At 38.7% G+C, this 16152-nt stretch overlaps 1 protein-coding gene across 1 annotated transcript in view; it reads left to right on the top strand.

Moving 5' to 3' along the window:
* qsox1 (quiescin Q6 sulfhydryl oxidase 1) overlaps nt 1-16152 on the top strand; it is a 29167-nt gene that overhangs the window by 1509 nt on the left and 11506 nt on the right. Inside the window, exons 2-8 of the mRNA XM_008407912.1 lie at nt 1521-1621; nt 2760-2808; nt 3071-3173; nt 4113-4203; nt 5375-5520; nt 9688-9822; nt 9935-10064. Of these exons, the coding sequence (XP_008406134.1) occupies nt 1521-1621; nt 2760-2808; nt 3071-3173; nt 4113-4203; nt 5375-5520; nt 9688-9822; nt 9935-10064 (755 nt within the window). The remainder of the gene's footprint in view (nt 1-1520; nt 1622-2759; nt 2809-3070; nt 3174-4112; nt 4204-5374; nt 5521-9687; nt 9823-9934; nt 10065-16152) is intronic.

Here is a 16152-nt window from a genome sequence, read left to right as displayed (position 1 = left end):
TATGTATGTATTTGTTATGTCTCTGTCGTATGTGAAGATATGTGTGCAACTTTTGTCAGCAAGTCCAGGGAGAATGTAGTTTATCTTTGCCTAAGTAGCAGCAGCAAAGTTTTCTTATTTCATGTACCAATTTGCTGTTGGTCATATTGTACCTAAGCAACGACTCCCAAGACCTTGAAACAGAAAGTTGACAATGTTTCTTTCAGCTCCCAAACTTTGCCATTCAGATAGCAACCTTCTCTTCTGCGTCAGAATTCTTATCGAAAAGCTTCTTTCCAGTGTATTTTCTAGTCAGACAAGCCATTGGAAAGTTTCTGTGAAAAATTTAGAGCTAAAAATGCATAATTCATTATTTCAGTCTTTCTTTGGACTGGATTTTCTTCTACCAGCATTGCATCTGCTGGGGCAGCAAGCTGTTGTTGTCTGTCTGTTAAATAGAGCATGTGATCTAATTAAATAGTTTTTATTCTAGGCTCTATTGTGACTCTAAATAACATCCTGTCAAGGCTGTTTCTGTAGCTCATTTACAGAAGAGTGAGAGCAAATAATAATAGAAAACAGTAAGGGGTAAAGAATCTGATGAGGCTTGAGTTGGTGTGTTGCCACTGACAGCTTGGTTTGCAGGAATGAATAAAAAAACTTGAGAATAGTTTATTGACATGTAGGTATTATTAAATATCTAAATATTATTACATTGTTTTATTTTTTGGTTACATTTATGTCAATGAGAACTGTTGCCTTGCAGCAAGAAGGTCCTGGGTTCGATTCCCGGCCCGGGTCTTTCTGCATGGAGTTTGCATGTTCTCCCTGTGCATGCGTGGGTTTTCTCCAGGTACTCCGGTTTCTTCCCACAGTACAAAAAAAACATTACTGTCAGGTTAATTGGTCTGTCTAAATTCTCCCTAGGTGCGAGTGTGTGTGTGCATGCATGGTTGTGTGTGTTTGTGTTGCCCTGCGACAGACTGGCAACCTGCCCAGGGTGACCCTGCCTCTCGCCTGGAACGTTAGCTGGAGATAGGCACCAGCAACCCTCCTGACCCCATTAAGGGACAAGGGTGTAAGAAAATGGATGGATGGATGGATTTATGTCAATGTTCAAAGTAGAAAAAAATAATAATAAGCTAATGTTCAGGCTAATTTGCCCTGAAAAAGAGTAGAAAACCTAATTGTGATCTGCTTATGTTTCGTGGTTGTAAAATGTGATGAAATTTTCCATTTAACTTTGAGGTGCAGCAGCAACAAAAGCCTTGACTTCGTGCTGGCTAAGCCAGGATTTCTGACGATTCTGAGTTATTTTATTTCTGAAATTTTGTCAGAAGTTTTATAGCGTATGTTGTGTTTTTTTATGCATTCAGTACTTTTTTAAAAAAATGTATAAAGTGTGGAAAGGTCATTTGCAGTCTGCGATTGGATCATTTCTCAGCATGACCTATCAGCTCCTGTGTAAACGTACAGAGTCAACACAGTGACTCCGCACTAAATGTTTGCTGTTCCTCTCTCATTTTCTGTCTCTTGTTCAGAGTGGAAACCAGCAGTGAACATGGCTGCTATAGACTGTGCTGCTGACGAAAATGTAAAAATTTGCACAGAGTACAAAATCAGAGGATATCCCACCGTAAAGGTATTTAAACAGCCACACAAAGTGTTTCTTTATTTGGTTTATTTGTTGTTTTTAGTAAAACTACAGTTATGTCTGGGTTGTAGAGGTATACACTGCCCACTCGAGAAGTCAATAAATGTTGGTTTTATTTATACATTCATCTAAGAATCACAAACACCATACAACTGTTGTATCTAAAGGCGTTAAGGGCAGAACGTCAGATGCATGAAGGATTAGAGAAAATGAAAAATGTCATCCAACCAGATGTAAAATTTGTCAGAGCTCAAAAAAAAAAAAAAACCCCCACAAAAAACAGCTGCAGAAAGCTACGTTCAAAATTTAAGGAAAAAATAAAATAAAATAACAAAGCATATCTACAAGAGAAGTAGTTAATCAAAAAACCAGCTTCCTGGCATTTTCTACATTTGTGTGTCTTGCTGTGATATATTAAGATGCATTATTTTGCTACCAAAGTATTTAAAACGCCTCAGTGCCTTCTTTTTTTGTTTTCCAAAGCAGTCATAAAATCATTAATTTCCACATTTAGTTTTAACTTTCTTGTGAGCTCCCCTTTTGAAACATTCATGTCTTGAATTTTCCAGATATTTTCAGCAAATAATCTGCAATCCACATAATTTTATTCAATATTTTTATGTCAGAATACAGAAAGTGTGTAGTTTTATTTTTCTGTATTTTTAGGATTTTTTGTGGGATATTTATTATCATATCTCTTGGACAGACAATGCTCTGTTGAGTATCTTTACATTCGTACTCGAGAAATGAGAGATGGTTTTGTGGTGATTAGGATCAGATTGTTTATGCAGGGTTTTACAGATCAGTGGTGATTTGAAACAGAAACAATCCCACCTCAAGCGTCTGTGTTCGCGGCGTCTTGAGTTTGTCTGCAGCTGTGTGTTTTAAAGCCTCTGCTCTTCGTTGTCCAGTGAAAACCAATGAAACAAAGAGGTCCTTCTGTTTGAGCTCACGGTGCAGCTTTAACATCTGCGACTCATTTTAAGCAGGAGGGATTTGGGGGTCAAGGCGGGCAGCGGGAGAAGCCCCTCCTTTTTTGTAAAACTTCAGCTGGGAACTCTTGTGGTCACACGCGAGGGTCGTCTGCTCTAACTGCTCTAACTTTTTTTTTTTCTCAACTTTGCAGTTCTTCCATGCCAACTCATCCGCAAATTCATTAGGGACGCCCTACAGAGGTACTTCTACTCACACTGAAACAAATAAAGGAGCATTTGTTTGAATCTACTTTTAACATTGAATCATCCATCTGGATGCAGGACTAAATACTCTACAAGCACCGTATTTAGATACAACATATTTGCATGTTTATACATCATGTGCAGTATTCATGATGTAATCGCCTAACAGGAGAGTCGTTTGTTAGTCTCCTCTGTGTCTCTGTGAATTATAATCCAGCTGGAGCGCATGCAGAAAACCTTCACGGCTTGTCGATTTCAGGTTTTTCCCGTGATGTTCGAGAACTTCGCCACATGATCATAGATAGTCTGGAGTCTCCTGGTGACCCCTGGCCCCCCGCCTGCCCTCCGCTGGAGCCCACCAGGTAAACACTAGTGTACCTTAACAATGGTATCAAAACATGCTAAACAATTTCAAGCATCTCCAGCTTCTGTTAACTTTGTGGTTTCTTTTTGAATCAACTGCGTGATAATAATAACAAAAGAGAGGAACAAATATGTCAGACTTGGTTGTATAATTTCTCTGTTTTATCATTTTCAACTTTGTTGTTTTTTTAAATATTTTTTGGGCTTTATTATTATTATTATTATTATTATTATTATTATTATTATTATTATTATTATTATTATTATTATTATTAAGCTACAGAAACCATGCTTCCCCGTTTATATTTTCTATTTATTACTGCCAGATTTAGTTTGCTAAAACCATAGAGAAGCCATGACACATAATTTGGTCGTTTATCTTGAGAAACAAATTTTACAGCCATGAGAGTTGGAATAAGCTAGGAGTCGGCCAGGATGGCCAACAAGTTTCCTCTCAGCTGAGTTTTTGTTTGTTTATTTCTTTCTACTACAAAGGCCCCCTGCACTGCATGGACACTCTTCTGCACAAATACAGACATAAGCCCTGCAGCCGGTGTGCGGCTCATTGCGATGATTCAGCAGGAAAGCCAAGCAGGAAGTGGAGTTTATTTCTGTTCTGACCGTTAAAGAGAAACATCATGGCTCTATTTTTGTATTCTCTCTCTGGATTTGAGCTGTGACTTTCTCTTGTGGGAGGCTTAGTGTCTGATGTTTTCCTCAAAGGGACATTTGTTCATAGCAGGCCACAGGACATGTCCACAGCTATTGTTTCCTTTCTCAGTGACTGTTGTGTGAGGATATGGCAGTAAGAAAAGGGTTTTTACGAGATGTGTGACTGAATATCATACAGATCAGAAATCCTTCAGGGATTTAGCCGTGATGTTATCGGTGTGTTTTACTGATGACCAGATCTCTTTTGTTTTCTCTGTTTTTCTCAGCGAAGCAGAGATCAACAACTTCTTTGAAACCAACACGGTCCAAAACCTGGCCTTAATCTTTGAAAATGACAAATCCTACATCGGCAGAGAGGTAACAAGTCGTGATGATGTCTGTCTGTGCCATCTTATTTATTTTTGAGCTCATGAACATGTGTTATGCAGAGAAATGAATCATTAACCCACTTGTTCTTCAATGAATCATATATTGGCATAAATGTTATGGTAATTTTGAATCTTTAAGGCGCATTTGAACTTGTCAAATTAAAATGTTCTCTTTGCCCACCAGAATCTAAATTATACTGTCAGGCTCATTTACCTCCACTAACCTTTTCCAGTTATATGTTTCATTGCAAGTTGCAAAAAATCCACATGATTTGTGCACCCATGAACAAAGACATGGCATAACTCTGGATAAACATCCTTCTCGGCGGATCTGATAGAGCTCATTTTTTTAAAACTACGAATGTATGTAATTGGTTTTGAATTTGACTGTATTATCAAATTAAATTGGCAATATTTTTGTAGAAATAACACTAATTTAAAGTTGTTGGTTTCCTGCCATTGATCTACTTTTTGAGGAGAATCCAGACATTTTAAACGGAGTCAAAGGTTTAACTTTTTAGACATTTTAAATGGAGTCGAGGGTTTAACTTTTTGTACACTTTATCCTTTCTAAAACCATATTTGATATCTGTTTTGGATAGTTATCCTTTTAGAGCTTTTATCGTCTGATGCAAACTGAGGAAGGGGAATGTTTGATTCAAACTTGCAATGAATTGGAAATTACTGAAAGTAGAAGAAAACTGTTTAAATTGTCTGGTGTATTGGTGGTAGCATCTTCCATTTTTTTTTTTTTTTTGCTGCCCCATGTGCTGCATTCCATAAAGTATCTTATAAAGATAAAGGACTGCATAACAATGTTTCCATGTATAATTGAAACTTGAACAGCAGTGGAATGCCCAAACACAAACAAATTGATACATCAAGCCAGAAATGTCCTTAGTATGGATACTAAGTGTGTGTTTTTCCTGAAACTTGCTAAAGTACATTTATCCAAGGAATTTTCTGACCTGTGTGGATTAAATTAATTCAAACTGGTTCATTCAATTCTTTTTTTTATTCTTTGCAATTATTTTCTGTATGTCCATTAAAAGCAGCAACAAGAACAGCTCAAATAAATCACTAAAATCCCTGAGTTAAAACAATACACTACAGCTTCTTGTAAATAAAAACTAATTCGGTGCATGTGTTGTATACCTCAGGTGACCCTTGACCTGCTGCAGTTTGAGAACATTACTGTGAGGAGGGTTCTGGACACGGAGGAACATCTGGTGTCCAAACTGGGAGTGACAGAGTTTCCCTCCTGCTACCTCTACTATCCAGATGGGCAGTTTGAGAGACTCGTAGTGTAAGTGTTTGTGCAGAGTTCCTCTTGTGCAACATGCTGTTTTGTAATTACGTTAGACCTCAGTTTACCTTGACAGGGTCTAGAGTCATTGTAAGCCTACGTGAAGCACAGTGCACGTTGTGGCTAAAACACACGTTTGATTCTGTCCTTTAGTGAAAATTTTTACTCAGCAAGCTCAACAATCTTACTAAATGCGTCTCATTTCTGCTTCTATGTATCAAGATATTATAAATGTATTAAAGAATACATTTGAATAACCCTTTTTTAAGCCATTTTTTAAAATTGAATAGTGAAACTTAATGACTTGGTTCTTGCACATGTGCAACCTGAATGCATTTAAAGATTTTAAAAAATATATTTAATATGAACTTCAGCAGAAGTATATTTGTCCAAAACATTTTGGAGAAGATTTACTCAACTTTTAACCAGAATTATTGGCATCTTTTAGCTTTATATCTGAGTGTTATTTATAATCAAAAGCATTTGAGCTCTGCTCATTGTGTGACTGGTGCAGGTCTGAATGGCTGAGCTTATTGCAGCTCAACATATTTGCATATGTTGAGCTGCTTTACGGAAACAGTCTGTTTGCATTGTTAACCAGATAAGCATAAATACGGAGCGTTGTCTCCTCAGTACAGAGTATTTTTATTTTGTTTTTGATTGTCTGGCCTAAATGAATTCCCAAAATATGAAGATGAAAGTAATTTGCCCTGCAGCTCAAACCTCCACCCTTATGCTGTGATATTTCCAACCACTTTAGTCCACCACTGCTCTGTTAATTGCAATACAGTGTTTTATTTGTCTCAGCAAAGCTGTAAATTCAGATTTAATGGATGTAAGTTTTGGACAGTGAAGAAAGCATTAGTCACAAACTCCACAAATTTTGTCTTTATGAAGAAGAAAAAAAAAAAGGGGCTTTGTAGAAATAAGCCCACAAGCCACACCAGGACCTGTTATGACTTCAGACCAGGTTTAGGCTATAAAACTGTATCGGTTTATACAATCTATTGTAAAAAACAGTCCAGTTAACCTGGCAGGTCAGTCAAGAGGAGGTCAGTGATACCTCTGGAGGAGCTGCAGAGGAATCTCTGCAGGGAGAATCCGGTAACTGGAAACTATCAAATTGGGCTTTTACAAGAAATTAAAAAAAGCTTCATGTCTCATGTGTCTCATGTGTGTCATGCTTTTCTTTGGCCTACATGCAAAATGCCGTACGCTTTGCATAATAGAAATCTAACATCACTTACAAGTCTCTTATTAGAGATTAGGAAAGACTTCAGACTGGGCTAGCAATTCTAGAACGACGTCACTAAATTCAGCTACTGGAAGAATTTGGATCAGATCACATTCATGTGTTACAATGTCTTGGATAGAAATATTCCTCACAAATCTCTTGAGTGATTAGTGAAGAATGGGCAAAACTTCAAATCTCTAGATGTGCAAAACTGGTGGAAACAGAGCTCAAAAGAGTTTTTTGTTTGTTTGTTTGTTTATTTTTGCATATATTGCATTTCGTTCAAATTATTTTCACACATATAAACGACTCCAACATCTTTAACTTATTTTTTTCTAAGTTGCACAAACATCAGCGGTTCCCATTGTTTTACATAAAGCAGCCTTTCTTTCTGCTGAAAAGCTTTGTTGCGAGCTCATTATCTGAACCCTATTCATGAGAATACTTTTAAACATCTGGCCTCTTAATGGGATCAGAACATCAAAATCGCTGCCATTATTCACCATCATAAAGCGGCTCTGATCGTTCCTCGCCCCGCAAATTCATCTGCTGTTTATGCCTCTTTGTTTGGCCGTTTCAATAACTTGGCATGCAAAGAGGACTCCTTTTTAGTTGACAAATGCAAAAAGGAAATGATTTATTGCTGATTTATTTATTCACCCTCCAGCTCCCGCCGCCTCCCACCCCCCTCATCTCGATCACTGTACAGAAGGGAGGGTTTTTAATTTCTTGCATGAAAACAATGCCATTGCTTTTTCTGGCTTCACCTGCCAAACAAGACCCGGCCGCTCACGGCGACAGATGGCCTCCCATCATCGCTGAATATCTGATTGATCCTGGGAGAGCAGAGTTCGTCTTTGCGTGTGTGTGTGTGTGTTATCTTGATGTGTGTGTTCGTCACATTCGTCATGCATGTAATGCGTGCTGCTCCCAGGTGAATCTGTTTGCTCTCTGCCGACCCTGACGCCTGCCTGCCTGCTGGCCCTGGGGATCGGTGGATGAATGGCTCTCCCTCCACATCTCTACACTCCCACCAGACACGCAGGTGTAATTGAGTCCCTGGCTGGCGTGAGTGAGCGTAGGGGCCAGAGTATCCATCCTCCTTATTACCATCCAGCCCGAGGTTTACGGCGCTCCTTCTCTTGCTCTCTCGGCCTGTGACGAGGAGAGAAAGCAAATGGGATGGAGGGATGTGGAGCATAACACAATAACGGCCGGGCTTCCAGTTTGGAGGGTTTGCACGTGGCTAAAATAATCAGCAATCTCTTTCAGTACCACCAGCACCATCTGCTCAGTGCTCGGAAACTAATCTCGTAAGTGAGAAAAATGTTTGGCTGTAAATTTATGAAATGTAAGGTTAAATTAAAGATTTAAAAGTGTTTTACAGTTGAAGACGTGTTCGTAACACACACACAGCAACAAGTGTTGGAGCTCCTCGAGTTCTCGAATCTCAGATTCTCTACTTCTATGGCAGCCTGCGGGTTCCTAATTTCAGATGTTTGTGGGAGTCTGACTGTAAGAATTTATCCTCAACCAGCTTATTGTTAAAGCCAAGTTTTGAGTAAAAAGGACTGTGTGAATTCAACCTAAGTATTAAATGGTGTTTTCTCGCTTTCCCTTTTGTGTTGGGAGCTAAAGATTAGGGTGATGGCAAAGAGGCCTTCCAGTCTCACGACTAGCCGTAAAAATAAATCCAAAACCTGCAACATACTGATCAGTAATTAGAATAGCTTGAAGGTTGGATGTTTTTTCCACTGATTCTTGAAAGTTGTAAATGGTTCATAATTTGCCACTTATTTAATAAAATACGCATCAAAATGACTCTTCCTTTTCTCAAAACTTACCCTGCTTTGAATTATTTTTTTCTTTTGCTTGTCTCATTTCAGAGACATTATTAGCAGAAGGAAAACAATTAGGATCTAAATTTGTCAGGGGTGTGAATAGATTTAGGTTTTATTGCATATATTGACTATAAAAATGACATTTTCTTAAACACGCTAGAAAAATTAAGAAAATACAATGAAACAGTTCTTTTAACACTCAGTGAAGCTCGGAGTAAACGAGACATCAAGAGTACTTAAATATTTTAAAGCTGCAGTTTGTTAGTAATAGATTAATCTGTAAACAAAGGTTGCATTAGTCAATTTTCAGAAATGTCACTAACTTGCTTTGCTTTTAAATCTAAATCACTATTTATGTAATATTTTCACTTTTTAAATTTTAAATCTTTAGTTACATTTTCCTCTTAAGCAAAAGCAGGAAATTGTTCTGCATGGATTTTACATCGACACGAAACAGATAAAATCTTTTGAATTAGCTGGAAAATACACTGTGACCAGAATTATGCAATTTTTCAGAAATAAATAGAAGATGACCAATTGGAAATGTTCAGCTCAGAAAACATCAACAGTTTCAACATAAAATAAATTTTTTATACAGTTATGCTGCAGTGTTTAGCAAGGCTAAACACTGCAGCTTTAACATCTGTATAAACATCTTTAACATCTGTATAAATGTAAAGTTTTATACATTTCCAATAATTTAATGTCTTGGCAGTAGTAAATTGTTGACATTTAATGTAATTATTCTTAATATTATAACACTGGAAGTGATTTTTAAAAAACTACTAAAGTACTTCAGTAGTTTGTGTGTAATAAATAATTCAATATGAACAAGCGTCTAACACTTCTATTTAAATGTGTTAGAATGAAACTGTCAATATGTGTATCTCAAAAACATTCATTCGTTGTTTTTTCTTTTGCAGGGCTTCCTGCTAAGGTGTACTTACTTACTTACTTTGTTGTAATAAGGAAGTTGCTATGAAGCGGTATCGTTTGCATATTTTGTCCTCTTTCTCTCCTCACACCTTTCCAGCTGGTTTTGTCACCTTTTCGCCCAAGGTGTTGGTTTCACTTAACCTTTCTCACCCACAGCAAGTTTGAAGTTCGCACCTTCTACGTCTACGCCCTCCAGAGGCTGCCGGGTGTGGTGCGCTCAGGGAAACCTCCATCCGTCTTCACAGAGCTCCTTAAGAACCGCACAGAAGAGCCCTGGAGAGATTTCAACAGGTATGAACAAGACACTCCTGCTTCGTTCTCATTATTTGCAGGTGCTACTTCATCTTTTCCTGTCTGCGTGTATGCATGTGTACGTGTGTGTGTCTGGTGTTTGCACATCCAGTTCCCGGGTGTACATGGCAGACCTGGAGTCAGCGCTGCATCATTCGCTGCGTGTGGAGCTGGCTTTCCAAAGTGTCATCAACGGACAGGCTCTGACTGCTCTGAAAGATTACATCTCTGTCCTGTCAAAGGTAGCCACAGCACACAGCACTTATGATCAGAGATGGCAGCATTCTGTACAAAAATATTCAATAAAAGAAAACCAGTGTGGGTGATGTTTTTATTGAATCAAAATATGAGAAACCAAAATTACATCAAGACTTTTATTTGACATTCTGCAGCAAAAATAAAATGTGGCACTATACTGTAAGCATAAGTACATAAGTTCTTTTAAACTAGAAAATGGTTATCTTAAAGGAAAGTTAAAATAATGATTAAACCTTCATTGGCAAGTTATTGTATATCTTGTTGCATTCAAGGACTTAAAAATATTCCCTCTCACAGCTAGCAAAAGATTAAACATTTCCCATTTAAATTAATTGCATTAAGTCTCTCACCATTTTTATTTTACAAAAAAATCTTTATTAAAAAATAACTCCTATGCACTCTTATTTTCAAATGCTGTAGGAGTTTAATATACAGTTTAATGTTTTAGTGCATATTTTTACTCTTCAATAACCTTTTTTTTTAAATATAAGAATGATGGAACAAGTTCTGGTGTATAAAAAAAAACATGCACGTAGGACATTGAATACATTTTTGTCTGTTTTTAAATGCTTAATTAGGACATTTGAAAGCGTCTCCACAAATGCATTTTTACCCATTAAGCAGTTGCAGCAGGTCACCACTAGATGGAGAGTGAGACAGCACAATGTTGGTTTACTGCATGGATGTGAGCTTCACATTCCCTCTTCATAACCTATTCTTGTTTTAATCCTTCTCTGTCTAATTTGTGTTTGTTTAGGTTTGCCTAAATGCTGTTGCTAAGGATGTTGTGATTTTGTGGGGGGTTTTTTTGTTCTTTTTTATTGCCGCTGTTGAAACACTTTAACTCGCGCTTTTGAAATCAGAAGTGGATGCCTTTCAATGGGGAAGGAGCACAAAGACTCCCGTGGGAAATGGTTGGCCCTCTTTACGCTGGCTCCCAGTGGAATTTGAAGCGTGGCTGCCATCCACATGCAGCCCACAGCGACTTGTTAGTCTAAACAGGATAAACCAGCCAACATGCCCCCTCCTCAGGTCTACGCAGCGGCTGGGATTTTTTTAATAAGTCGCTGTATAAACACAAGGAGTGTGGTTTAAAAAAAACAATTTTTATGCTTCATTTCTTTTCTTTGTTATGGCGGAAACTTTTTTTCCTTACTACACATCACACACTCCTGCTTTACCTCTCTCCTCAGTGAGTGAGTGTGCGTGCGTGCGTGCGTGCGTGTGTGTGTGTGTGTGCGTGTGTGTGGGTGTGTGTGTAGGGGTGTGCCCACCAAGCCAGCATGTTGTGATGATGAGGCCTGACCTGCTAGCCGTGTCCCTGTTGGCTGCGCACCAGGCTGCTTCACTGCCCCAGTCTGCCACCAATCTCTCTGATTATATCCCACTCTCTTGGGAGGCGTCACAGTAAGCCAGCTTCTGTCAGTGTGTGTGTGCGTGTGTGGGGGTGTGTGTATGCGTGCGTGTGTGGAGGGCAGAGCGCCATGGCCTCCCATTAGCTCCGGTTTGTTTAGTCAATGGTAGCAGGTCCCAGTGGTATTTTTAGCCTGTCTCCCCCCTACAAGAATAGAGCGGCCGCGGCTCAGCGGGGCTTTGTGTAGCTGAGGAGGATGTCATTGTTACGGCCGAACACAACTTCTGACCGTCCTTATTGACTTCTGACTGAGCGCCCTTACCTCAAACAGGCTTTGTTGTGAGCAGATGAGATGCCAAGTAGATTATGAAACAAAGATCTGATATTCAGGCCATTTTTTTATAAGATGCAAAGATGTGTGTTTTTTAAAATGAAGCTAAATTATTCATACCTCTGGCAAGTTTAGATTTAAAATGGTTTTCAGGCGACCAAGAAGTTTGTTTCTGATTGCAAATGAGTTGACGTAAAAAGAGTTTTACCCAGGAAATTTGCCTTTTTTTCATTTACATTTTATTTTAAGTATCGGGATCTCGAAAATCTCTCATTCTAATAATCAATGAGAAAATTTCAAAACATCGACACTCCTGTTTGAAAGAAATAAGTTGATCGAATTAGGATTTCTTTAAATCTAAATCTTTGCATCAGATTTTATGCTTTTTATGGTCAGCGGTAAAGCGCTTTCAAACAGGTTGATTGTTCCATACAATATGAAGTTGAAATAAATCTTCAAAAGCTTGTTGTTGATTGTGGTAATGTTTATCATTGACTGAGGTTTTTTTTTTTTTTTTGCCCTGTGCTGCGTCAGGCTGATCCTGTACTCGGTGATTTCATCTGGCCACAAAAACCTCGTGACAAAAACATTTCAGAGTGAGAGGTGTTCACCATCTTTCCCTACAAATAATTCATACTGGCATCAGTGAGCACTACGTGATGGTAAATGATGATACTTTTCTTAACAACCGATGCTCTCATAAACCAATTTGTGCTTTTGGCTCTAACCCTGCAGCGAACGCAGAACATGTGGGCTCCTATCTAAAAGCAGCCAACGGTTACAAAGTATGACACCCACAATAAACTATTTATTAGTTAATTAAATTATCTAATTTAAAGCTGTATGCATTTGTAAAACCTGACACCTGAACTTCCTGAGTGATTCATCTGGTCGGATTAGAGAGAAAGTGACTCGTAGTGGTTTGACTTCAGGATTTGTGTCACTGTTTCACTCCAGTCTCACTCTCGCTAATTACGACGCGTTTTGATGATGTTTTCTACTGAAACAAACAAGTCGTCAAAGTTGTATTTGAATGAATTACTTCACAAGGGATGTTGTGAAGTAAAATCCCTTAGAGCAAAAGTGTAGTTTTATCTTGCACATTAATTTTGCTCCTCCAAAACGCTTGTTTTAAGATAAAGGTCACAATTACTGCTAAGCTAATGAGATGCTTCTCATTTTATCGAAACACTGGCAAACCTGAAAACTCAAGAAATTAATCCTGCTGCTTAATATACTTGAGCACTTTAGAGTAGACATTTGCATTAGCAAGTAAATAGTGTTGTTACTTTGTTTGGCTGCTTGGAGCCAAACAAAGCAATGACAGCTTTATTGCTGAAGCCACAACCCCCGACATTAACGCTGCAGAGGTAGAAGTTAAAAGATGTAATCCAGATTTAAATTAAACAGAAACAACTGCTATTAAGAATGGACGAATTCACAGCCAAATGGTCTTTAATAACTACATAAATTGTTATATCGCATAGTGTGATTAGAAGGGATGCATTTAAACTCCACTTTTTTGCTGATTGTTTTACTCTTTTGATGTTTTATACTTTTTTGTTGTTTTGCTTCACACATACACACACACACAGTCGTACGCTACTATCCAACAGGGGACATTCCATTGACTTCCATTCATTTCTACAGCCGAACACACACACACACACACACACGCACCCCCCCCCCCCCCCCCCCCCCCCCCCCCCCCCCACACACACACACACACATGCACACTTCTCTTCCTTCTCCACCACAGGAAGGTTTTCTTAATGCTTCAATAACTGATTGTTTTAAGTCAGTTTCTGTAATCTATTTATGTCCAACCAAAAGAACAAATAAACAATATCACTCAACAGGAGGTCAGAGAAGTTTTGGTTACATCAGGAGTCATACCGAGTCCAAATCTGCATCAACAGAAGCAGGATGAAACACAAAACCAACTTTAAAAATGTTAGTACAATTACAATGAATTGTTAGATTTGTTTATTTGTTTGATTATTTGTTAACTAATTAGTCAGAAATGCTAAAATAGAGAATTGAATCAAGTGACTGTCAAAGATCAGTACCAGCCTTTGTATATGAGTTTAAAATACAAATGTACAACTACGTTAAAGAGGTGAATTGCCTCAAAATCACTCAGCTACAATCAAGCAAACAAACAAACAAAAAAAATTGACAGTTAAGACCAAGCTACTAGAAAATGATTTTAAAATCTAACTGGGAATGTCTCAATTTTCTGTAAATTGGCAGAAACTGAATTAATAGAGTTCCAGTTGCTGACACACTGGCAATAAAAAAACTGAGTTTTATCACAAAGGTCTTTGGGTCATACATTGAAGCCCTCACTGCTCCAACAGGACCTCATTTGTGGGATTTTGTTGCTGTGTTTGTGTACATGGGTGTGTGTAAATGATTGTGCAGCACAAAGAGCTCTGAGTGCAGCCGGTTTATGACTGAATGAGTAATCAGCTGTTGCATTTTGGCTCGTCTCAAAGACACATAAATTTGAATTCTGTCATCATCTTCTTTTGTCCAATCCACAGAAATGCTCCTAATACTCATGTTTGTAATTCTGCCGTGTCCAAGAACTACAGTACTCCCTATTGTAGTCTCTGCTGCTGTGGTCTTGTAGTGTTTTTCTGATCAAATCGTAATATATCTATATTTACATGTCTTTTTGGGGTGAATCCAGATTTTTTTTTTTTTTTTTTGATGCGCTACATGTTTATGAGGATTTAGAAAAGTGGATCTCGGGAGGCATCAGGAGCATTACAGCGAGGTTTTTAAGGATTACACCTCCATCCTGCTTTTCTTGAAAGAAGCCCTTCGGCTCAGAGAGGAGACAAAGGGACAGGGGAATAAAACAGAGAATTAGGAGGGAGGCAGTGGGGGGGGGTCTGGCCTGAAATGCTTCCGCCGTCTCACACCTCCCGAGTCCAGAGCGAACACGCTCCACCTAAATCAGCTGTCAGTGCAAATGTGAGCAACTGCTAGAAAATATTTCCACTAGTTTTTCCAACTGTAGGACTCTTGAACCTGCTGGATTATTTCCCCTGCCTTCCTCCAGCAGAGACCGGCCAGGTCGACCTGCTGCAGCCAACAGATGCGACCCTCTCAGGACCTTCTCACCACAAGCAGCCTGTGGTTTCTCAAGTGCTGCTGATACTAATCGGATGAGGGATGACATATTGCCAGGGTGAACAGGATTGTCATGGTCCAACTGGGATGGAATGGTGGGGGCAGCAGGGGTATCTGGTTAACGGAGGCGAAGTTCGTGTGTGCTTTTAGTTTTTCTTGAGCTACATCAGATATGGATGGTGCTTTCTTCTGTAGAGCAGAGAGATTGTGGAGATGATAAAAGCAGCAGCAGCATCAGGGGGGGAAAGAAATCGATAATCAGAAAGGATCCCTAATAAAGAATTTAACCACAAATGAATCATTTTAATGGTCCTGTCAGCTGAATATTTTTCATGTTTTGTTAAATATTGCTTCACTTAATGTTTATCTACAACTGTGATAGTTGATGCAGATGCATGACAGTGTGCTAAATGTAAACTTCTATTAGTGTAAATGGAAATATTCTGGATTAATGTTTGCAGTGACTTTTGCAGCTTTGGCGATTAAGACGTGACTGTTGACATTAATGCCTGCAGACTATAGAACTTTGCTTCGGCACCAAATGTATCATCTCAGATTTAAAATACTGTGTATCTGCTAAAACCACTCCTGCTTCCCCTTACAGTAAATGACAGGGAGATTTTATTAGACAAATTTAGATGACGCTGTTTTCTTCCTCAAGAAACTCGGTGGAGGTTTTATCCTCATGAATATTGTTGCTTGGTGAGGCAGACTTAAGCCTGTTAGTGGAAAACACCTGCGTTTTCTGGTCTGCTTAAATTCATATGGATGCTAAATGAGGTTTTCTGACTGGTTGGCACTCAGACATCTAATGCTCACCTAAACCTATTATATTACAGCAACAAGTGAACTGCAAGCATCACTAGTCATGGCGTGAGCTTCACATCCCGACTGCAGCCTCTGGCACGTGTTCTGCTTGTGTTTGTTATCGTATCAGGCATTACATTATGAACACTGATCGTTTCTTAGTTACGACACCTGTTGCTGTATGAGGATTAAAAAATCTGGGTTTGCTGAGTTTTTAAGGGTTATTTAAACTCTCTGCATAGATTTGGGGTAAAACAAAGGATCAGTTTGTAGTGAAACTTCAGATACCATCTGCTGAGTAAAGCAGACAATGGGTGATGCTTTGTTTTCTTCCAAAGGCCCTAAAAATATTGACTTTGTAAGCTTGTAAAATTACCTGTGGAATAACTGTAATTTTATTTGGATTAACTCAGTTTCTCGGTGAAGAGGATTAGTTTTT

Source organism: Poecilia reticulata, linkage group LG4, assembly GCF_000633615.1.
Source record: "Poecilia reticulata strain Guanapo linkage group LG4, Guppy_female_1.0+MT, whole genome shotgun sequence".
NCBI lineage: Eukaryota > Metazoa > Chordata > Actinopteri > Cyprinodontiformes > Poeciliidae > Poecilia > Poecilia reticulata.
Note: the sequence above shows the minus strand (reverse complement) of the source record. Positions and strands in the feature narration are given on the sequence as shown.